Source organism: Neoarius graeffei, chromosome 21, assembly GCF_027579695.1.
Source record: "Neoarius graeffei isolate fNeoGra1 chromosome 21, fNeoGra1.pri, whole genome shotgun sequence".
Classification (NCBI taxonomy): Eukaryota; Metazoa; Chordata; class Actinopteri; order Siluriformes; family Ariidae; genus Neoarius; species Neoarius graeffei.
Window position 1 is genome coordinate 35,439,090 of NC_083589.1, and position 25,663 is coordinate 35,464,752.

General features: G+C 40.2%; 1 protein-coding gene across 1 annotated transcript in view; it reads right to left on the bottom strand.

Annotated features, from left to right (window-relative positions):
• The window catches only part of LOC132869962 (mucin-19-like), a 46,388-nt gene extending 24,318 nt beyond the window's left edge, over window positions 1–22,070 (bottom strand). The window contains exons 1-17 of the mRNA XM_060903527.1: window positions 22,025–22,070; window positions 21,850–21,882; window positions 21,176–21,401; window positions 20,555–20,684; window positions 13,276–13,360; window positions 11,520–11,640; window positions 11,276–11,411; window positions 11,126–11,197; window positions 10,408–10,565; window positions 9,718–9,749; window positions 8,398–8,550; window positions 8,152–8,246; window positions 7,940–8,072; window positions 6,228–6,478; window positions 2,830–2,984; window positions 2,544–2,682; window positions 1,382–1,474 (exon numbers count right to left, since the gene is read on the bottom strand). Coding sequence (XP_060759510.1) covers window positions 1,382–1,474; window positions 2,544–2,682; window positions 2,830–2,984; window positions 6,228–6,478; window positions 7,940–8,072; window positions 8,152–8,246; window positions 8,398–8,550; window positions 9,718–9,749; window positions 10,408–10,565; window positions 11,126–11,197; window positions 11,276–11,411; window positions 11,520–11,640; window positions 13,276–13,360; window positions 20,555–20,684; window positions 21,176–21,401; window positions 21,850–21,882; window positions 22,025–22,070 — 2,058 coding nt within the window. The remainder of the gene's footprint in view (window positions 1–1,381; window positions 1,475–2,543; window positions 2,683–2,829; window positions 2,985–6,227; window positions 6,479–7,939; window positions 8,073–8,151; window positions 8,247–8,397; window positions 8,551–9,717; window positions 9,750–10,407; window positions 10,566–11,125; window positions 11,198–11,275; window positions 11,412–11,519; window positions 11,641–13,275; window positions 13,361–20,554; window positions 20,685–21,175; window positions 21,402–21,849; window positions 21,883–22,024) is intronic.
• Window positions 22,071–25,663: the final 3,593 nt, after the last annotated feature.

Consider the following 25,663-nt stretch of genomic DNA (forward strand, 5'->3'; position numbering starts at 1 on the left):
AATTCTGAAGAGGGGGCGGCACGGTGAAGTTAGCGCTGTCGTCTCACAGCAAGAAGGTCCGGGTTCGAGCCCCGTGGCCGGCGAGGGCCTTTCTGTGCGGAGTTTGCATGTTCTCCCCGTGTCCACGTGGGTTTCCTCCGGGTGCTCCGGTTTCCCCCACAGTCCAAAGACATGCAGGTTAGGTTAACTGGTGACTCTAAATTGACCGTAGGTGTGAATGTGAGTGTGAATGGTTGTCTGTGTCTATGTGTCAGCCCTGTGATGACCTGGCAACTTGTCCAGGGTGTACCCCGCCTTTCACCCGTAGTCAGCTGGGATAGGCTGCAGCTTGCCCGCGACCCTGTAGAACAGGATAAAGCGGCTAGAGATAATGAGATGAGATGAATTCTGAAGAGAGAAGTTGAGCATCACTCTCCATCCAGCATCCAGTCACTAAAAGAGGTCATTGTTGAAGAATGGAAAAAGATTGATGTTGCAAAATGTCGCCAACTTGTTCCTTCCATGCCTAGAAGACGTGGTGCTGTCATTAAAAATCATGGAGGCCATACAAAGTACTAGATGTAGTAGTTTTTGTTGTGGGGTGTACTCATTTTTGCACCACCCTAATTTGAGTAAAATTGAAAAAAATTGTAATCTAAGTTATATTATTAACCTTACTTTCCCGTTATAAGTTAAACATATATAGCAGTAGTGCAAATACAGTACAATATCTGTAACGGAGAAGGTGCTTAGAAGAATAGCTTATGAGGTGTATATGAACAGCATGTATATAGCAGCAGATACAGCAGTAATGCAAATGATTGTAGTGCGATGTGCAAACAGATCTTTCTGAAACCATGGCTAGTCACAAGCTCACTTGCGTTTCTGAAGTATTTTGTGGATGGGTTTTTAAGTTGATTTATTGAATGTGTATGATATGGAAAAGAAGGCATACACTAAACACACTGGAAAAAAACACATCAGCACATTTACATTCCATAGTCATAGGCGACATTGACATGGGAGGTAAAAGTCACAATTCTGTATACCTTTTTTTCTTCAAACTAAGGGAACAGGAAAAGATTTATGGTATTAGCATCTGTGATGTGACAGATATATTCTTGGTATTCTTGTGATCAGCACAGATGGTAACTTGGCTAAACTTTCTGCCATATTATGAAGTGTTGCTGTGGGGATGTTTACTAATGATGGTCAGTTTATGAACAAGACCAACAAAAACAATTGGTGTCAAATGATATTAAAATAATAATATAAACAATTAATCAGATTTAAACAATAACACAAATCTGAGTACTTAAGTTTACAATGTGAAAATAGCCATAAGCCACTTAGAATAATGAGTGAGTGAGTGAGTGAGTGAGTGAGAGAGAGATTCAGGTACCTTGAGTTTTACTGAGACGGAGCGGGAGCAGGTCAGAATTTCATCACAACAAGGCACACTCTCTGCTTTAATGGAAAACTGCCCATAGATGTCCTGACACACACACATGCACACGCGCGCGCACACACACACACACACACACACACACACACACACAGTTACCGGAAATGTTTAGCTGCAGTTATTGCTGCACAAGGGGGTCACACCAGATACTGAAAGCAAAGGTTCACATACTTTTGCCGCTCACAGATATGTAATACTGGATCATTTTCCTCGATAAATAAATGACCAAGTATAATATTTTTGTCTCATTTGTTTAACTGGGTTCTCTTTATCTACTTTTAGGACTTGTGTGAAAATCTGATGATGTTTTAGGTCATATTTATGCAGAAATATAGAAAATTCTAAAGGGTTCACAAATTTTCAAGCACCACTGTGTGTGTGTGTGTGTGTGTGTGTGTGTGTGTGTGTGTGTGTGTGTGTGTGTGTGTGTGTGTGTGTGTGTGTGTAAAACCCTGAAAAAAACCTTCTTTTTTTGACACTGAAGAAGGCTGAAGGCCAAAACGTTTGACGAGAATAAATTTTTAATAATGTTCAAAAGTTGGGTGTCAGAGTGAAATTTTTCTATTCTACATTTTATATATATATATATATATATATATATATATATATATATATATATATATATATATATATATATATAAAATAGAAAAATTTCATTCAATGTAGAATAGAAAAATTTCATTCTGACACCCAACTTTTGAACATTATTAAAAATTTATTCTCGTCAAACGTTTCGGCCTTCAGCCTTCTTCAGTGTCAAAAAAAGAAGGTTTTTTCAGGGTTTTTTTGACACTGAAGAAGGCTGAAGGCCAAAACGTTTGTTGAGAATACATTTTTAATAATGTTCAAAAGTTGGGTGTCAGAGTGAAATTTTTTGATTCTACATTACCTATATCTGCACTGCTGGGACCCGTGGTATCCTTTGGCTCCTTTTGGACAGACTGGTTGTTGCTGACAGAGACTTTTTACTCTACTTTATATATATATATATATATATATATATATATATATATATATATATATATATATATATATATATATATATATATATATATATACACACACACACATTCCATGAAGAATACATTAGAATACTCACCTCAACTAGAGTGTACTGACAGTGGCCATCAAAACGATACCATTTGGAATCAAAGGTCTTGTATTGTCCATTGCCAAACACTTCACACACTCCTGGGCATGGATCACCTTTACAGTCCCATTGGCCTCCTCTGCAAGTGCTGAGAGAGCAATCACAGACACTGTAATGAAATCGCTCTTACAAACTCTTGGATTCCATTTTTATACCAGATGCTGCAGTAAAAAAGTAATAAAAAAAATTATGCACGTTAATGAAGTTTGTTCAAGTGATGAGACATTTCATTCACCATGTTTTACAGTTTGATTCCACACTCTGCCCAGATGCATAAACCACCCCACTGAATTCACATGTGCAGTTCTCCTGAGTCACACAGCTGCCTGTATGGTCTGCATATTGGCCCTCGGGACAGTAACAGCCACTGATACACCTCTCTTCAGCACTCTGTAAAGGCAAATCAGTTCAGGCAGGACTAGATCAAATCAGCAAATTAATTTATCAACTCAGTTGTGTCCTCTGTCACTCAGTCAGGATGAAAAGTGCATGTTTGAACCTGACATACTACACCATATTACCCACATTCATTTTCCCCCCTTTGGTCATATTCTCTATTCACAGTAATTTTTATCATTCTCTCTTGGATTGTTCCATTTTGGTGTCATATATGTCTATGAAAAGTTAAAATTGAAAATTCTAACAGCTTTACACTGTCTATGTTGTTCCTTATAAATAATTCAAAAATGAACAAAAATAAATTCAGTTCAGAAAATGTATTCATATTCACATGAAAATGTTTATAGCCATGATTTGTATATACATAGATTTTATTTCATTAAACTTCCTATCTGGAGCCTTTTACAACACTGTATTATGTACAAAATGATGTATACAATCAATTACATCTCAGATGCTCCTTCAATTGTAGTGCAATGCCATAGTTGATATATGCTGCTGTAGAAATACTCACAAATGGTTTGCTCAGACTTGCACATGTCCTTTGCAATGTGTTTACTGGTACTTGTGCACAATGCACACATATTTGTCCATGTGGACAGTCTAGAGGATAAAGTAAAATCAAGATGAAAGCCATCATGTTTATATGACATAGAGTTAAATTACCTAAATTACCTTTATTACATCCAACGGCATTCCATCTATTTAAAGACCTGAGAATTATAATGTTCTGGTGAACTCTGACTGAGTCAGTTAAGTAATAAATACATTATTACTGTTCTTACATGCCATGAATATACAGTGTGTGAGAATATTGGAAAATATTGGGTAAAATTATATGAAAAATATGATGTTGAAGTAATCTGCTTTAACTTTACTGAGGATCAAAATTTTAAGACTTGATATCTTAAAATCGCTGAATTGTTACATAGAACTGGAATTCCAAGGTTTCAAGTTGTTGAATGTAGCAGCTTCAAATGGAGTATATATATAAAACACAAACAGTACTGTGCAAAAGTCCTAGGCACCCTATTTCTTTTTTCCATATAAACTTTGTTATACATTTCTATCTAATGACTTCTACATTATCGAGTTGCTACAAGAACAATTTAGAGTCCAAACATTTGTTATCCAGCACAAAATTAAATATAACAGAAAAAAAAACATTTACTGTATATCTGAGCAGCGTATTACATAAGAGAGCACTTTTCAGATTAAAAAAGAAAATGTAATGAAGGTGGCTGGGTTTTGGTGCAAAATTAAGACACAAGTGTGACAGTCGAAGTGTCCAGAAGAACTGCGGCTGGTTCTGCAAGATGCTCAGTAAAACCTACAGCTCATTTCCTTATCAAACTGCACTAATTATACCTGAGACAATTTTTTTAAAGCAAAGGTTCATCTCACACCAAATACTGACTTTGTTTCATTTATTATGGCTCATTGCTGTTTATAGTATTTTGTTAATGCTGAAACATTTCATTATTTTTTAAGCCATATTTGGTCTACAGTCAAGTCAAGTTTATTTGTATAGCGCTTTTAACAATAAACATTGTCGCAAAGCCGCTTTACAGAATTTGAACGACTTAAAATATGAGCTAATTTTATCCCTAATCTATCCCCAATGAGCAAGCCTGTGGCAACGGTGGCAAGGAAAAACTCCCCCAGACGACACGAGGAAGAAACCCCGAGAGGAACCAGACTCAAAAGGGAACCCATCCCCATCTGGGCAACAACAGACAACATGACTATAACATTACCAGTCCTAACATAAAGTCAGCTTCGTTGATGCTATAAACCCAGCATTTCTTCACATGTGCCTTTTGCACAGTACATACACACACACACGCACACACATGCATGATAGTGTGGTGCGTGGATATTCTGTCCACATTCACTGGATTTTGAGAAACAGAGTATTTTTAGTTTTATTTTTTGCAATTTCAATCAATAAAAAACTTTATACAAAATGTTCAACAAAATTATTTCCACTTAGAATGTACACAAACTGGTGAAATGACAGTAGCAATTTGTGATAAATGCTGTCATAATCATTCTTGAAAAATAAAACAGATACGTTCTTACCATCAAATACTTTCAATCCATATTTTGTTGCTTTTGTATTTTTTGGGGTTTTGTTTTCGAGTAGAGTTTTTATTTCGCCCTCGGTTGGTTCAGCAACATGCGCCACCATTTTGTTTTTCTCTACTCACGGTATATGAGCTGATAGCCTGGTAGTAGAGTAGCCAATCAGAGCGTGCGATTGCTCATATCCAGTGAATGTGGATAGAATAATATTCAATAACCAAGATAGTGGATGTTTTACAATTGTCTTGTCATAAAATGAAAAAAGATGGCCTGGGTTAATGCAACGTATGCATCACATTGGAGTTATTTCTGAAATAGACTTAAGATAGGGCCAAAAGTAAACATATCTTCAAAGATTTCCCTGGAAGTTTATATTAAACTTCATTCATTAAACAACACATGAATATTAAATTAGGGTGGACTCTTTGCAAACAACTTTAATCACGCTCACAGGTTTACACTGTATAGCTAGTTTATCTCATCTCATCTCATTATCTCTAGCCGCTTTATCCTGTTCTACAGGGTCACAGGCAAGCTGGAGCCTATCCCAGCTGACTACGGGCGAAAGGCGGGGTACACCCTGTCCCTGGACAAGTCACCAGGTCATCACAGGGCTGACACTATAGACACAGACAACCATTCACACTCACATTCACACCTACGGTCAATTTAGAGTCACCAGTTAACCTAACCTGCATGTCTTTGGACTGTGGGGGAAACCAGAGCACCCGGAGGAAACTTAGCTAGTTTATTATTATCATTATTATCATTATTATCATTATTATCATTATTATTAATGGCTCAGTATTGCATATATCAAAGAAAAAACCTTACCACAAGATTCTGAACACCGGAGATTTCCATTTTCACACATGCTGCAAGACAAATATCAGCCATCATGATCGATCATATCTACATCTTATAGCATCAGAAATTCAATTTTTTTGCTTATAGTATATTTGGTCATATTTGTGTGCACTGTATGTTAATATTTTAATATGTAACCTTTAGAAGGTGGTTTAGGCTTCACTGGGATTTTTAATCTTGGAATAATAAGTAACTACATAAATACTTCCTGGTGAAAAAAATTTCTCTTGGGATTTCCTTGACTAGCAACAGCGGTATGTTTCAACAGCAGAGAATAAGCACAGCATACCATTGGCGTCCATCGATAACCACAGGCCCTGGAGGCACTGTTCCACCTGTGTAGATGCAGTAGCAAAGGTCACGAGGGCTACATTTGTGTGGTATGTTGAGGAATGTGCCAGATGGGCATCCGCAACCCTCCACTGGGTCATCTGGCATGTCACAGGTTGGGTCAGGACCAGATAATGAGCGGCATGTACGATTACATGCCTGCATGGTATAGTCAAACCACAGATTACTCTTGCAGGGATGAACTGAAACACAAAGAGTAGGCAACATAAAAGCCACCAATTGGTTCCACATTACAGTACTGCTTGTCCTCCTGTCTTTGAGCCAAAATGTCTTCTCAGATTTCATTATGACCATGAAACATAGGTCATTTTGACAATGGAGCAGCAAGGTGAGACAAGTCTAATATAACTTACTTCACTTCATAAATTAAAAAAAAAAAAAAAGTTAAAGAGGACCTGCCATTAAAAACTCACTTTTTCAGTGCTTGTGCACATACATTTGGGTATCTGGAGCCAACCAAGCCACAAACTAGCTAAAACTATTTAGCACTAGCTAATGCTAATAGCTGAGGTAATATATCTATGCTAACTTTCTCGAAAGTTATAGGCATTACTTGTTGCAGGATCCACGATTAGTTTGATTTGGGGGGTTTTAGTTGAATGTCTGTAACATGAACATTATCAGATCAACACTCTTAAATAACATGAGTGTAAAATGAGAGAATGGGTGTTGGGCTGAAGGCACTAATACATGTTTGTGTATCTCACTCACTGGCTAAGTTCCAAATTGCACCATGCTCCCTGGACAAGTGTACTACAGTACAAAGGGTATGAGATAATGGTTTGTACGCCCCATGTAGTGTACTCTGTGCTGACTGTGTAATGGTTTCGAAATTAGCCACTAAATGCTCAAAAAGCTGTGCTGGTTAAAATAGAATTCATTAAAATAGGTCCGGGTCTGAACCCAGACGCAGTCCTACGGTGCAATTTGGAACTCAGCCAGTGAGTGAGATCTCTTCACTGTGAGTAGCTAACATCCAACTCTATCATCCACACCCATGGATTCCCTTAACCAGTCAGAGTGAAGCTATTTACATAATTAAATTTAAAGGCACACCTCCTAAGTTTAAAGGTACAACCCCCAAAATCAGCCTGTTTTATCTTGTGTTTTTTATCCATCCATCCATCCATTATCTGTAGCTGCTTATCCTGCTCTACAGGGTCGCGGGCAAGCTGGAGCCTATCCCAGCTGACTATGGGCGAAAGGCGGGGTACACCCTGGACAAGTCGCCAGGTCATCGCAGGGCTGACAGAGAGACAAACAACCATTCACACTCACACCTATGGTCAATTTTAGAGCCACCAATTAGCCTAACCTGCATGTCCTTGGACTGTGGGGGAAACCGGAGCACCCAGAGGAAACCCACGTAGACACGGGGAGAACATGCAAACTCCGCACAGAAAGGCCCTCACCGGCCGCTGGGCTCAAACCCAGGACCTTCTTGCTGTGAGGTAACAGTGCTAACCACTACACCACCGCCTGTGTTTTTTACACCATGTTAAAACGACATGATAAAAAAGAACCACGATGGGATTTTTTTTAATTTAAAAAACTCAAACTTTTCAAAGGCAAGGTTATGTTGTCGTTGGCATTTTAAAATGTTGGTCCATGTGCCCCTTTTTAACTTTACATTGTGGACTTACTGCAGTGTGTTTCTGCTCTCCAGTCACCAATGTTGATGCCCTGACTGGCACAGGCTTTAGCATAGTTTCCCAGGCCAACACATGCATGCTCCTCTAAGCCAGAAGTAGCATGGCAAGTTCTCTGAACGCAGGCCTGTAGATTTAAATAACACATTTAGAATTGCTGCAATTGCTTCATTAAAACATCAAGTTACCTATAAATTGTTTCTTACATCAAAATAAGTGTTAACAGGCACATAGTCATGGCACTGGGCAAACACACCACTTGTGTTTGTCATCTGGCTGCACTTATTTTCAGCAAACAGCTCTACATAGAAATAAGATACCAAAACACAATGTTATCAATGAAAAAATGACACATACAGTAATGAAAATATCAACATAATCAATACTATTCAATAAAATACATGATTTACTTATAACATACTGTATTTTATATGATAAAGGTGTAGCTGTACCGTTATCAGTGTTGGTGCATATGGGGGAATTGTTTGGTGTGCAGTCCCCCAGCGTCCAGGACAGAGCAAAAGGCCAAGCTGAGTTTTCCACAATACCACTACTCGCAGTGAAGTCATCTTCTGTATTGTTGTTGTTTGATCCACAAAGACCTGTAATGATGAAATACCACACAAATACCACAATGTTGACAACAAACAATGGCTGTGATTGATAGCAGAGCTCCCTGCATGCTTCGCACACAGAGCCCCATACATCGACTTGATTTTTGATGGCTTGACTGTACGAAGTCCATATGTACGAACGTGTACCACCACAGGGAACCCGATCATAAGTACAAGGCAACGGATCTCATAAACACTTGACCACTGAGCAACAAAATCCATCCATCCATTATCTGTAGCCACTTATCCTGTACAGGGTCCCAGGCAAGCTGTAACCTGTCCCAGCTGACTATGGGTGAGAGGCGGAGTACACCCTGGACAAGTTGCCAGGTCATCACAGGGCTGACACACAGAGACAAACAACCATTCACACTCACATTCACACCTACGGTCAATTTAGAGCCACCAATGAGCCTAACCTGCATGTCTTTGGACTGTGCGGGAAACCAGAGCACCCAGAGGAAACCCACACAGACACGGGGAGAACATGCAAACTCCACACAGAAAGGCCCCCATTGGCCACTCGGCTCTAACCTAGAACCTTCTTGCTGTGCCCCCTGGGCAACAAAATTTGTAACTTTACTTAAGATAGATGGGTTTTTATCCAGCGCTTATTTTTAATTTGCTTTTTAAAAAATAACATGGGCTTATTTACCAACACATTTTACAGAAGATATTTATGGCCGTTTCAAATAAAACTAATTAAAACAGTTTTATTAGTCCACTAGCTTGTTGGACAATTGACAGCTTCTGTCATGTAAGAGCGATAAATAGATATACGTTCAGGAAGAGTTTTATTAAAAGCACGCTAGCAAACAGATCCAAAACGTAGAAAAGGCAGAGTCTAAAAACAGGCAGGGGTAGAGAGAGGCACAGACAGGATATCAGAGGTAACACAATACTCACAGTCCAAAAACACAAACAGGGTCAAAACCAGGAAAGCAATACAAAATACAAGGCTTGGTAACATCAGACGCAGGGTACAGAGCGTATACTTCACAAAGTCTGTGCTACTGAGAGTCCTTATATGTATGCACTGTGATTGCACTCTAATCAGGACCAGGTGCATGGTAATTGGTCCTAATGGCACTGTGCACATTGTAGTCTGCGGCTACACACTCTGATTATTCTATTCAGGTTGATTTTGTACCCTTGCAAATATTTTGCTAATACATTCATCAGGAGCTCCACTTTTAAGCAGTGATTAAATACACTCACTGGCCACTTTATTAGCTACGCCCATACACCTGCTGTTTCATGCAGTTATCTAATCAGCCAATCCCTTGACAGCAGCACAATGCATAAATTCATACCGATACAAATCAAGAGCTTCAGTTAATGTTCACTTCAAACATCAGAATGGGAAAAATTGTGATCTCAAAGTGTGACTTTCACTGTGGCATGGGTGTTGGTTTGAGCCAGATGGACTGGTTTGAGTATTTCAGAAACTGCTGATCTCCTGGGGTTTTCACACACAACAGTCTCTAGAGTTTACACAGAATGGTGTGAAAAACAAAAAACAGTGAGTAAGCGTCAGTTCTGTGGGTGGAAATGGATTGTTGATAAGAGAGGGTCAGAGGAAAATGGCCAGATTGGTTCAAGCTACCAGGAAGGATATAGCAACTCATATAATCACTTTTTACAACTGTGGTGAGCAGAAAAGCATCTCAGCATGCAACAGCAGAAGACCGCGTTGGGTTTGACACCTGCCAGCCAAGAACAGGAATCTTAGAATCAAGAACAAGTTCCTACTAACATAGCCAGTGAGTGTGTGTATATAGCCAATGCAATGAACAGGGAATTGTGAGTCTGTGGATACCTGTGGTCATTACACTTTGTGGCAAATACAAGTACATTTGAACTTCTGGAGAAACTTGGACTTGCATCTTCATTCCAAAAGTTGCCTGGACCTTAACGAACATCGAAGACTCCCAGTAGACTGTGACATGTTCTGTAAAGTAAAATGATTTACATTTTTGAAACAAGCAAAAATATAGACATTTTAGCTTACCAAAACATACGGTATCAAGCTTGACAAAACGTCATTGTGTATGTGAGACTATTTGTATAGTTTCACAGATATCTGTAGCCTCTGTAATAAGTAATATGCTTTAAAATGAAACATAAAATAGCTTACATGACTTTTGTCTCCATGTGCTTGCATTAAAGTGTTCTGACTTTATCATCATCGCCATCATGCCTGTTGGGTCTGAATTTAACTCCACTGACTTGTCACGACATGCTTTCTTACTTTTTTAGGTTTTGGGTTTTTTTGTCTTTTTGCATTACAAGATTAACTGCTATTGGTTTTTATATATTTGTTCACTAAGAGTATTTTTACTTAAGAAAGGCTACTCTATAGCTAATATAAATAATATTCTTATTGCTCTGTAAAGAACCTACCAGTTTGCGACAGATCTGTGACTCTGATTGTATTTTCCCTTTGTCGTACACTGTTTAAGGAAAAAGTGTATCGTTCCTAAATATAGAGGGAAAAACATAGTCATCACTGTTTGAAAGAAAAGCTGAAAAGAATATCAGCATGTTCATATAGTGGAAAACACACCTGATACACATCGAAGTACATTTCTTCTATAGTCATATCAGAAAGCTTGATGGTCACAGTCCAGTTGAGTCCCTGTGGAATGGCATGGTAAATTCATATATTGCATGCCATAACCAAAAAATAAAATCTCAATGAGTATTTTTTACATACCCTTGCAGCCATATAGGTACATTTTCCGGGCAGAGAATATTGTTTACCATCAAAGGTAGTGACAAACCAGCCTTCAATGACACACGGAGTCTGACAGGTGTTAGCTGAACAGATCCATTTTCCTCTGATGCATTCACTAAGACAAAAACCAATATAAAGATGTATTAAGCCAGGATAATGCACTATAAGCAGCATAGATCCAATCAGACCATATGACCAGAACATTACAGTAGACTTGTCTCACCAAGTTTGGCACTTTGAGCTGCGTGTTTGCCCTGGGGCATAAGTTCTTCCCCTGTGCACACAAGGACAGTCCTCCACCTTAACACTGTGGTAGCCTTCAGCTCGATCGTTCAAGACCAAACCTGAGAGAGAGAAAGCGGAAATTGGAGATTAAAAGTGAAAGAGAGTGAGAGAAAAATAAATGGCAAGGCTGGCTATCACTTACTGGTAGGTAAGGCATATACGCAGTATAACTCAAATGTAAGAAACAACATAATAAGAATAAAATAAGAACAAGACTGGCTTGTGTGATATAATGATTTAATCATCTCTGCACAATATTACAGTACTATGCTGCTCAATGACATTTACTCCCATCATATTATATTACCAGACCTGCCTGGATTAGGCTGCTACTAGTAGTATGCTGCGACACATAACTCAAAAATAGACTAAAAAAGAACAATTTTTCCCCCAATAAAATGAGAAGTGTGCCGAGTGACAATTCTGAAATGACTGTTGCGTAACGTTGTCTTTTTTTCTGTCCCGTCAGTGCTCAGATGTGTTCAAGCACTTTGAGCAGCAACAAAACAGTGACGTTGTTGTTGTTGTTTATTGCTTTGTATTTCTGTAGAATCATATAAACGTTCAGCATCAGCCAAGTTTTCTACTTGCTACTGTCAAGCAGCAAGCAGTTCATGATTGTACAGCTGGTAATATTATTATGCGCTTTTATACAACCCCAATTCCAACAAAGTTGGGACACTGTGTAAAACATAAATAAAAACAGAATGTGAAAATTTGCAAATCATAGAAACCTTATATTTCATTGAAAATAATACAAACTGAGAAATTTTATTGTTGTTTTTTTTTAATATATGCTCGTTTTGAATTTGATGTCAGCAACACATTTCAAAAAAGTTGGGACGGGGGCATGTTCACCACTGTGTTGCATCACCTCTACTTTTAACAACACTCTGTAACATTTGGGAACTGAGGAGACCAGTTGCTATAGTTCTGAAAGAGAAATGTTGTCCCATTCTTGTCTGATATACAATTTCAGTTGCTCAACAGTTCGGGGTCTCCTTTGTCGTATTTTGCGCTTCATAATGCGCCAAATGTTTTAAATGAGAGACAGGTCTGGACTGTAGGCAGACCAGTTTAGCAACCAGACTCTTTTACTACAGAGCCATGCAGTTTTAATGTGCAGAAAACGGTTTGGCATTGTCTTGCTGAAAGAAGGAAGGCCTTCCCTGAAAAAGATTTCAGGGTTGTAACTTCTTTTGAAACATGTTGCTGACACCAAAATCAAAATGAGCATATATTTTTCAAAAAACAATAAAAAATTCTCTTTTTCAACATTTGATATGTTTTCTTTGTACTATTTTCAATTAAATATAGAGTTTCCATGATTTACAAATCTTCACATTCTGTTTTTATTTACATTTTACACAGCATCCTAACTTTTTTGGAATTGGGGTTGTAATTTGATCATAGTGTTAAATCTGAAAAGATGGAAACGCCCATTTTTGCTAATCAGTAAAATGCTAATCGGTTTAAATGCTAATCAATTCTGCATGATTCAGTTGTTAATTGCAATTTTTTTGTGCAACATAAATATCGCACAAGCCTAAACAAACACATTGAGCTTGAATCTGCAAGCAAGGTTCATATTGCAGAGCTTGTTCCTTGACATTGTCGCCTCATAACTCAAATATGACAATATGTGTGATTTTATTTGCTCGTGCTACCATAAGACCACAGACAGAAATACGTACCATCTGGAGGAAGACATGTGCTGGTATAAAATTCTGTCTGAAGCTGAGGGTTGGAGCAGGTGGGAGGAAAAGCAGCACCTTGATTCTTAAATTGCAGATCTCCAGAACAGTTATGTTGCGCTGCAGAGAATTCCCCAATTAATATTTGATCCACAATAAAATAAGCTAACCTCTAAATGATGTGTGTTGTACAAAATTGCTGCACTTACGACATGAAGTTATTTCTCGTAATTTTGATAGCAACCAGTGGTTTGAGCTATGACAATTGTGAAGGAATTCTTCATAGAAAGAACACTTTGCAGATCCATGTACATTAATATACATGTTTTGCATGCAGAGCGGGTTAAAAATTGTATTTGTCCTCTGCAGGCATGATCTGGCATGAGATTTAAATTTTTTACAAATCTGGAAAACAAAACAGACATATTTCAGGCATGCAACTGACTATGTAGTTTCTGACATGCAAAGATAAGCCGTAAACATAAACATGTTTCCTTTGGGCAAAAAGTCATGAATCTGGGATAGCCTGGTTATGATAAGAGACTAAGATATTACCATTTCAGGTCATTTCTTTTGAGACATGAATGGAAGTTATTCTTTGTTATCCTGTGGCTGTATCTGAGTTATAGCAGATCCAAAAGCATAAGAAACAGTATAAAGCACCCGTCTTGCTTGTACATTTTGAAAAACCAAAAAGACCATTTTCCCTTATTTTATTGAGCATCATTTTATTTGTGTGGCAGCGGGGGTGTGGTCAAGTGTCGGTCTGTGACCGGAGGGCGGAGTCAGGGAAGGTAAGTGGCAGAATCACTGCACCTGATGTTAATTAATGTGTTTGTGTGTCTTCCCCAGTGACCGTGCCCTATTTAAGGAGAGAGAGCAAGAACAGAGGAAGCTCTCTCCCCAACCAGACGACTTGAGTGTGTGCGTGCGTGCGTGTGTGGCTGAGAGAGTAAAATTTGCACTGAAAAGTGACAATAAAAGAGTTTTGTGAACTCAATTCTGGCCTGCCGTCCTTCTGTGCGCCACCCACCCATACAAACTGCTACAGTGGTGCCGAAACCCGGGAGTTTGGAGCACAGAAGCAGAACAGCCCCATGGAGTCCTCCCCTTTCGCTGACCTGGTCCACGCCCTCGCCACGGCCCAGCAAAGCCAGCACCAGGCGCTAGTCGCCCTCCAGAAGGAGCAGGAACAGCGGTTCGAGGCCCTGGTGTTGGCTCAGCAGGAAGATCAACAGGCATTCCGGCACCTCCTCACGTCGATGGGGTCCACCAACTCCACCGCCGCGGGCCCTTCCCCCCTCACCCTAACAAAGATGGGCCCGCAGGACGACCCCGAGGCCTTCCTCGCACTCTTTGAGCAGGTAGCAGAGACCTCGGGGTGGCCGGTGGAACAGCGCACTGTAGGGACAACAGCCCATCTCTTTAAGAACTACAGATCCCATCAACTAACTTCCGCGATGACCCATGTCACGCCTGGGCGGGATCACCTACGTCACTTCCTCCACGACTCCATAAGTGACCCGGAAGTTTCCGCTCACTCTCTCTCTCTCGTCGTGGATTTCAAACCGTCCAGACACAAAGAGATACCCTGCACCAGGAAACCCAAGAAAAGACGTCTTTCTTACAAGAAGAGATTTTTTTAGTGCGCTTTTGTTTACCATTGGCCACGGTAGAACTTGTGAGTTGCGCTCTCTCTCTCTCTCTCTCTCTCTCTTGGTTGAGCCACAACCGGTTTTGATTTGTTCATTATAAGTAACGTTACAACTGCCGCCCAAAGCAGTTTAATTAAAAGTTAGAAGTGACCGGATTCCTTCTGACTAAAGCGCTGTGCACATTGTTTGATCAGAGACTTTTCTTCACGACCGACAAAGCGTCGGACCAAGAAATTCTCTGCGTCTTCACGGAAGCGACTCACGTGCTCCTGTGGACTCCAAAAGTCTTGGAACATCTCTATAATCTTGCACCAAATAGTAAGATACTGGAAAGTAAGACTGGCATTTTTGGGGGCAAAAAGACTAGTCTTAGGAATTAGCTTTATGAAGTAGTGTGAATTTAAACTCAGGAATTGTTTAATTGTGCACACTGATCTTGTGTTCTATGCTCTCTAATTTGTTTTGTTTAATAGATAGGCTGTTGCATGCTCTCTATTCCTTCCTAACACCTTTAATTTCATTATTACACATATTTTGACCTCATCAAGATTTCAGTGGATTTAGTAGTGTTATAAGCTAGTGGAGTTAGCAATCCAGGCTAACTCTTTTGTTCAGGCCACACACAGGCTAATTCTTTGTTCAGGCCATGTGGCCACACACAAACACACCTTAGCTAGCCATCCAGGCTAACTCTTTGTTCAGGCCATAAGGCCACACACACAAAAACACACACGCTCTTATATACACACATCCACACATACCACTGACGACTATCTGGATGTATTGCAAGTGCTATTACTCATTTTTCTCTTTGTTATAATAAATCCAATTATTATTGAAACTGTGTGTTTATTTGTTGCTCCTAATATACTTGAAGTTACACAACCTAAAAGGCCTCCAAATTACCTTCAGTGTGCTCTTGGCTGTAGCATTTATGTGATATGGTAAGTTATACATTATTGCTGCATTGGTAGTGATCATTAACAACTTGGAATATACCATAATTTAGCTGTTTGGTAATTTATTATTAAGCACCAAAATTAATGGTATTATTAATGAGACTGATTTAATGAGACTGATTTAATGATTCAATGAGACTGATTTAATGAGATTGATCACTTAAGACCAAGTGCACCTAATATACCTACAGCGTGGCACGCCTCCTCCCCCTGCTAACGGGAGAGGCGCAGCTGGCCGCGCTACAGCTCCCCACCAACCGCTGGCTGGCCTACACGGACCTTCGCCGGGCCATCCTCCAGCGTGTGGGGTGCACCCCCGAGCAACAACGGCAGCGCTTCCGTGCTTTGCGTTTGGAGGAAGTCGGCCAGCCGTTCGCGTTTGGCCAGCAACTCCGGGACGCCTGCTGGCGGTGGTTGAGGGCCGACAACCGCGACGCCGAGGGAATCATCGACCAGGTGGTATATAAACCCGCCTGTACGACAAGGGTACGCGCCTTAGGGAGTTCGCACCGGGAGATAAAGTATTCGTACTGTTGCCCACATCGAGCTCCAAATTAGTCGCCAAGTGGCAAGGAACCTTTGAGGTCACACGGCGAGTCGGGGATGTTGACTATGAGGTGAGGCGAACGGACAGGGGTGGGGCGCTACAGATTTACCACCTCAATCTGCTCAAACTCTGGAACGAGGAGGTCCCCGTGGCGTTGGTGTCGGTGGCTCCGGAGAAGGCGGAGCTGGGGCCAGAGGTTCAAAAGGGAACATTGGCATCACATACCTCTCCGGTCCCCTGTGGAGACCACCTCTCCCTGACCCAACTCGTGGAGGTTGCCCAGTTGCAGACCGAGTTTTCGAACGTGTTCTCGCCCCTGCCCGGCCGCACCAACCTCATAGAGCACCACATTGAGACACCCCCGGGGGTGATAGTGCGTAGCCGCCCTTACAGGCTACCCGAACACAAGAAAAAAGTGGTTTGGGAAGAACTCGAGGCCATGCTCGAAATGGGCATCATCGAGGAGTCCCACAGTGACTGGAGCAGCCCGGTGGTCTTGGTACCCAAGGACGACGGGTCGGTCCGGTTCTGTGTGGACTATAGAAAAGTCAACGTGGTGTCTAAATTCGACGCGTACCCAATGCCTCGTATTGATGAGTTGCTCGATCGGCTAGGCACGGCTCGCTTTTACTCAACACTGGATTTAACAAAGGGTTATTGGCAGATCCCCTTGACTCCATTATCCTGAGAAAAAATGGCCTTTTCCACAGCATTCGGCTTACACCAGTTTGTCACATTTCCTTTTGGGCTGTTTGGGGCACCCACTACGTTTCAGCGGCTGATGGATAGGGTCCTCCGCCCCCACACCACCTATGCGGCCGCCTACCTCGACGACATCATTATCTATAGTAATGAGTGGCCGAGGCACCTCCAACATCTGAGGGCCATCCTTAGGTCACTGAGGCAAGCGGGTCTCACAGCCAACCCGAAGAAGTGTGCGATTGGGATTGCGATTGGGTGGAAGTACGGTATCTGGGCTTCCACTTGGGCAACGGGCAGGTGCGTCCCCAAATTAACAAGACCGCAGCAATTGCGGCCTGCCCAAGGCCCAAGACCAAAAAGGGGGTGAGACAGTTCCTGGGGCTGGCTGGCTATTATCGTAGGTTTATACCTAATTATTCGGACGTCACCAGCCCGCTGACTGATCTGACTAAAAAGGGGGCACCAGATCCGGTCCAGTGGATGGCGCAATGCCAGCGGGCTTTTTCTGAGGTAAAGGCTGCACTGTGTGGGGGGCCACTTTTACACTCCCCTGACTTTTCTCTCCCCTTTATGTTACAGATGGATGCGTCGGACAGAGGGCTGGGGGCTGTTTTGTCCCAGGAGGTGGAGGGGGAGGACCGCCCAGTGTTGTATATCAGTAGGAAGCTGTCAGTGCGTGAGGGGCGCTACAGCACCATTGAAAAGGAGTGCCTAGCAATCAAGTGGGTGGTCCTTGCCCTCTGTTACTACCTGCTGGGACGCCCTTTCACCCTCTGTTTGGACCACGCGCCCCTCCAGTGGCTCCACCGCATGAAGGATGCCAACGCGCGGATCACCCGTTGGTATCTGGCACTCCAACCCTTTAACTTCAAGGTGATCCACAGGCTGGGGGCGCAGATGGTCATGGCGGACTTCCTCTCCAGTCAAGGGGGGGGGGGGAGTCGGCTGCAGTCCGGATGGCCGCCCGGCCTGAGTCGGGCGGTGGGGGTATGTGGCAGCAGGGGCGTGGTCAAGCATCGGTCTGTGACTGGAGGGCGGAGTCAGGGAAGGTAAGTGGCAGAATCACTGCACCTGATGTTAATTAATGTGTTTGTGTGTCTTCCCCAGTGACCGCGCCCTATTTAAGGAGAGAGAACAAGAGCAGAGGAAGCTCCCTCCCCAACCAGACGACTTGAGTGTGTGCGTGCGTGTGTGGCTGAGAGAGTAAAATTTGCACTGAAAAGTGACAACAAAAGAGTTTTGTGAACTCAGTTCTGGCCTGCCGTCCTTCTGTGCTCCACCCACCCATACAAACTGCTACAATTTGTTACTCCACTTCATTTCTGGCTTTTTTTTTTGAAAGAGAATAACAATTCCTTTATTTATGTCATGTTATAGGAAAAATTCACTCATCTTGTATCCCAAATTTTCTTAGAAATCATCTAGTTTCTGTTCCATAACATTTAAGGATTAATTTCTAGAATAATTTGGGTCCCTGAATGCAAGTGCTTTTAGAACTCTTACCTCATCCTGTACTGTTTGGGAATCAACAGTCACACATATCCCATCATGGATGACACTGTTATCAAGAAGCTGTGCTCGATTTTCTGGGGGGAAAAAAACCCTTCACTGGTATGGCATAGTATTCTTAAAACTCAATGACTCCTTAAGAAACATAATTAACTATATTTTCTATAAACCAATATGGATTTTTTTATGCAACATTATTCTAATTATACTATAAGTTCTTATAAAAATATTGACTCATGATATTAACCTGATGTATTTAGTCCCCCACACATCCCAGTCATCCCTACCACTAAGGGCTGGTCCAGTTGCACCTATATCAAGAGCAAAAAAGAAACTCTCTCAATTACTCTGTGAACAACTTTATATGATATATTGTAATGTTTATTATTCAATTGTAATATTTTAACAAAATAATCCTATTGTAATGTCAGTGTGTATTATAAATAATTAATAATTACATATATTTACCTCGCCCGGGACGGAGTCCACCAGGGGGCGAGGTATTGTTTTCGGTCGGGTTTCTTTGTTTCTTTGTTTTTTTGTTAATGATATTACAGGAAAACAGCTGGATCAATCTTCATGAAACTTTCAGGATAGATGGGCATTGGTCTCAAATAGAACCTCCAACATTTTGAGGGTCATCCGCTCAAGGTCACCAAAAAGGTCAAAATCATTTTGTTGTGTCTACTGCCTCATATACTGTACAGGCACTAGCCACTATGTCATCATGATGTAAGAATGTAAGAGTGTAACAATTGTGCATGCACATACACGTGTTCTGATTAACATGGCCGGTGGGTGTATACAATTCGGTTCACCATTCGAAATAAATGGACTAGACTAAAGAAATCGTTTTCAGACATGTTTATGCTTATTACAGAGGGAAAGTGCATTCCACTGAGCTCTAGCATCAGGCCATTTCCAAGAAATAAGAGTTTGGGTCATGGTGACAGCGTGTGTATGTCAGCCTCAGTTCGGAGGTTTCAGTTTCGAAAACTGTAAGAGGTAAGAGTAGAATAATAAAGTACAGACACGATATATTTTACTTCTGTGATTTTTAAATTGTTCATTTTTGGATTACGTTTCGTTTTTGTGGCTACTGCCTCATAGAGTAAATATATACGCTATATTTACTGTATGGACATGGTATCAGAAAACAATTTTATTTATAAACAGTAGCCACATGTACCCATAGGGTACCTTTTTTCACAATATCTTCCTTTATATTCATCATAAGTACTACCGGGCGAGGTTTGTTTTGCCTGGAAACACTTGTCTGATTTTGGTTTTATTTTCATCATTCAGGAAAGTTGTCAAATATAATGGTGACTCGGTTCGAATTAAAAATCAGCAGTTATAAATCCATAAATATAACAAGATAATTATTCATGTTCAGTTTTATTCAGAATGCAAAGATGAATTAATCTCATTCTTCTGATGTTGAAATTTGCTTGAAATTTCTTGTAAAGACAGAAATTTCACTTAAGACACTTTTCTTATTTTTCTATCTTTCTATCATCTTCTGTTTGCCTCCATCAGTCAAGAACAACTATGGATGATGCATCCTGTCTCAGTCTAGTTGGCAACACAATCACTTGAGCAGCTACGGCTGTGGTTGAAGAGCCCAATTCTTGAATGCCTGTCATTGCCACAGTGTTCGCAAATAAAGGTGGATTTTGTGCAGTCGGTGTTACTGCAGTCATGACGGCATGCTCGCCTCATCCAGGAGCCTAGCCTCCTCTCCATTCAGATGTTGCTTTAGGGTGTTCTTCTACAATGAGCAGTCAGAGGCGAGATCTTCCCAGGACATGATATCTCTGTCGAGCGCTCTCTATCATATGCTTTCAAAAATCATATCTTATTGAGGTTGTATAGAGATGTTAAATAAAGGATTTTGCTGTACTAACCCAAAGTGAAGTGACTCCCTCAGGTACACTGTACCATGTGACAGAAAGAGGCAGAACTTTGCTTGTAAGCCTGGTATAAATGCCAAACGTGTACACACTTTGATAGGTGTGGTCATAGGGCAGAGAGATGCTGCAAAGGAAAATCATAAAGAAGTCAGTTCTGTAAAGATCACTTGGTAGTGATCACACAATGTTTTACTGTAAAGCATTTTACAACATTTTGCGGTAAATGCTTTACTAAAGCACAATGACCAGGATGTGATGGTCAATCTGAAAATTAAAAAAAAAAAAGCTATATTTACATGGCGGAAGGTGATAACCTATAAATGTATTATTTTTGTGCAACCTGGTAGAATCAGTAACTTCAGTAGCCCGAGTAAAGTGATTTTAATCATTAAGGAAGGTTGTCAAGTAAATGGTGACATGGTTTGAATCAACAGTTGTAGTGCACTGGAGTGCACCGAATTTCGTTGCGTATCTTACACAATGACAATAAAGCAATCTTGAACCTTGTAAATGCAGAAATATAATAAGGTAATCATTAAGGTTCAGTGTTATTAAGAAAGCAAAGATGAATTAATATCTCATTCCTGTGTTTATTCCAGGTGTTGCATGAGATACCTGTTTCCTTCCATACTGATCATGCCATCCTGAATGATGGTCACAATTTTATTCACCAGAATCTCCACTCTCTTCATGAGTCCAGTTGGATCACGTTGCACAGAGATAAAACAGTCGACTCCCGCATGAGAGAAGTGTGTCAGTTTTACAGGACATGTAGATTTCACATGGAAAATGGTCTCATTGAAAGTGTTTATGACCCCACTGCCAAAGGTCTTGCAAACATCTGAAACAAATGAGAGCTGGAATGAAGTCAAAAGCTGGAATGGCATGAGATGATATATATTTTAAATAAATATAACATAAAACAATTTTTGTTACCAGACAAAATATGGGTTATTATTCATAATATTATACATCTCAATTTCTAATAACGGTTATTAACATTAACATAGGATCAAGTTAAAAAAAAATCATGATTTTACTATAATTAGTAATAATGTAAAAGAAATATAATAATAAAGTGCTAAAGGAGCAGTTTAACTGTCAAAGAATTTGGTGCAGTTGAAAAGTTTTCAGCCTGCAACTGAAAATGCTCAATAAAGTGAATAACTGATATTTTCTGGAATCAGATCCAGCTCTGTGTTTCCTCTCCATGTTTGGCACAATTAGCTACCCTGCTTATCTTCAAAACCCAGTAACATATATTTAAAACTAATGTTCAAGCTACTTACTTGGGCTTTGGGTTGAAACAGAGCCAAACTGACCTGGGGAGTATTTAAACATTTAAACAAGTGTTATATTAAAATAATATGCATGATATGTTTAGTTTTATTTTTACATTTTCATGTTTAGTTTTACGACACAAAATACATGGCCTCAAAATGAATCCATGCAAAAAGCACTTACCTGAAATAAACACTAAAATCCATAAGACGATCCTGTGCTGAGCCATGGTGTGACCCTGTACATACATACAGAGTGTCAAGGACTCCTTCCTGCCATGCTTTTTTATAACCTGACCCAGTCCCCTACTTTGAATAGTATGAGGAAATGAATTTAGGATTAAGCACTGACCCCCCCCCCCCCCCCCCCCCCCAACCCTCCACCCTCCCCTTGCAATTCAGTGAACACCTAGATGGAGTCAAATAACTTTTTTTTTTTTTTACCTTCCATCATAAATCCCCAATGTCTGCATTGTAATTTTACTGGTTTGTGTTTAGTCAATGAGCAGCAAAGCACCATTCCTCCTGCTTTGTTCGTGTATTTTGTCCTGAATGCAACAGTGAAAAGCAATGCTTTTAAAAACAGAATTGGGTTTCTTTCAGGAACACGGATGTTGGGTAATTGATTATAAGTTTCGAGGGAAATGTGGTGTTATGGAGTACAAAGCTACTCACAAGAAACAATTTTAGAAGTAGTTATGCTTCAGTGGATGTTTTGAACAATTTTAATTCGGTAAAGCAGGTCCATTCTTCTTAAAAGATCATGAAACAGGAACTAGCGCTAGGTGACAAATGTGGAAAATCTTAGCCTAGACTTCCTGGATAAGTTTTAAGCGATTCACAAATGAACTAACCTCGTGGACCTTTAATTAACTGTTGATTTAACTGATACAGGTTTGAATTGAGGAAATTATATCACCCTGTAAGATTGGTTGGATAGTCAAATTTGTTCCATACAGGGCGTTTGTTCTTTTAAACATTTACTTTAAACACACACACACACACACACACACACACACACACACACACACACACACACACACAGGTCAAGTCAAGGCTGAGTCCTAATGGGGTCAAGCCAAATAAAAAATTAGACTGATTCAAGACCAAGACAAATATACATGCACCATGATATGAATCTGCAACTGCCCCAACCAGAAAAACCAAGACTTTAATAACATAAAACATTAACTAATATAACAAAAAAGCAAGTATTCTCTGAGCAGAAAGAGACAAAAAATGCAAAATCAACCTAGACACAAACGCACAGAACGTGAATGACAATAAAAACAGAGGGTCATGTGCAATAGTAAAGCTTAAAGTTATAATTAATAGTCATAATAAAACCACATGATAAAGGTGAGTAATTAGGATCAATAACTAATAAGTATTTAAATATTCATTGCATGTCGATTACAAATATGTGGTAAAATATGAAGTAAAATGTGATATTATTTATAATAATAATAATAATAATACATTAAATTGATATAATGCTCTATATGTACACTCTATAGCACTTTACAATTAAAAAAATACAAACAAATAATAATTATACTTCAAGTCTAAAATCACTACAGAATAAAAATACATTTAAAAATCATTAAAACTCAATAAGCAAGTCAGAATCTAAGAAGCATAAGCTGATTTAAATAGGAAGGTTTTCAATTGTTTCTTGAAATTGTTAATGTTAACATCAAAGAAACAGACTTCATGTTAAAACTGTTAAAAATGTTATAATCACATTGTCTGTTATCACCCAAATGAGGATGGGTTCCCTTTTGAGTCTGGTTCCTCTCGAGGTTTCTTCCTAATGTCGTCTGAGGGAGCTTTTCCTTGCCACCATCTCCACAGGCTTGCTCATTGGGGATAGATTAAGGATAAAATTAGCTCATGTTTAAAGTCATTAAAATTCTGTAAAGCTGCTTTACAACAATGTTTATTGTTAAAAGCACTATAAAAATAAACTTGACATATTTACACATGACTTAAGTTCACTCAGCAAGGTATTCCATAACTTGGGACCTGCATAGGCTAGCATTCTTCCACTAAATGAATTTCTCTTGATACTCGGAAAAAAAATTTATTACATTTATATAGCGCTATATACACTATATAGCGCTTTACAATTTAAAAAACACAAACAATAATTACACTTCAAGTCTAAAATCAGTACAGAATAAAATACATTTTAAAAATCATTAAAATTCAATAAACAAGTCAAAGTCAAGTTTAATTCTATTTGTCACTTTACTGACATGGAGTCGGATGCAAATGGAGAATTATTTTGATAAAGATGACTGAAAATTAGTAAAAAAATAAACACGGACAAATTATAAGCATGGACAAGAGAATAAGCTTCAAAATAAACACCGTGGTATGGACAAAACTCCATCCGTCCATCCATTATCCGTAACCACTTATCCTGTGCAGGGTCACGGGCAAGCTGGAGCCTATCCCAGCTGACTATGGGTGAGAGGCAGGATACACTCTGGACAAGTCGCCAGATCATTGCAGGGCTGACAGAGAGAGACAAACAGCCATTCACACTCACATTCACACCTGTGGTCAATTTAGAGCCACCAATTAGCCTAACCTGCATGTCTTTGGACTGTGGGGGAAACCGGAGCACCCGGAGGAAACCCACGCGGACACGGGGAAAACATGCAAACTCCACACAGAAAGGCCCTCATCAGCCACTGGGCTCAAACCCAGAACCTTCTTGCTGTGAGGCGACAGTGTTAACCACTACACCACCGTGCCACCTGGACAAAACTTAACAGGTATGAACAGTTGCTGGACAAAGGAAACCTAAGTGACTGAACTTGAATAGGGTGTCAAATCAAAGATGTTAGGAAAGAAGGGCTCGTGATCAGGGACACGTGATGTGCAGGGGCTCATGGGAAATGCAGTCCAGAAGTCCAACCCAGAAGCGTCACTCGAGCCGCAATCCAGTGCTGACGTGAAACTATTACCTCTAGCCAACTAGTAGAAGTTGTAGAAGGCAGTTTTTGTGGTACAACTACAGTATTTCTGGAGTTACTGTTTTAACAACATCTAATTCTATCCAACAAAAAAGTTCAGCTCTTCAGTTTGTACGTGTAGGTATACAGTTGCTAAACAACACAAACTTTATCTTTTACAAACTCTCACTCAAGACCAAGACAAATCTGAGTACAAATGCCAGCAAGTCTGAGACAAGTCCAGGTCCATACAGAAAATGTCTCAAGAACAGACTTGAGATGGGGGGCGCTAGTGAGCCATGGCGTGGTAGGTCGCTTCCCTCGATAGCTCTCACATGGTTTGATTAAAATGTTATTATAACCTGATATCTTCGACAATATTTCGCACAAGTGATACTTAAATATACCCTAGACGACGTTTTCACTCATTGGGATCCACGATGAAAACAAGCAAACAGTCTCAAGGCAGAAAGAAAGAGGGAGCTAATGCAGATGCCGACCAAGCTAACACCACCTCGACAAACCATGCTACAATCCTGGAAGCTATTCAGTCATTACGCTTTGATATCCAGTCCACAAAAATGGAAATATGTCAGACAATTGACACTCGAATCGCGGAGATGGCTTCTACGATTAGGAGAGAAATGTCTGCTTTCCAAACGGAGATTCAAGCTGATATAGCAACCCTGCAGACTTCCACTGCCCAACATAGCGAAACAATCGCGGAGTTAGGGCAGTCAGCCTCACACAGTTCTGATGCTATCGTCAAACTCCAGTCAGAGGTGAAACGTCTGTGTATAGAAGTTGACCGTCTTACAGACAAATGTGATGATTTGGAGGGATGTTCAAGGAGACACAAT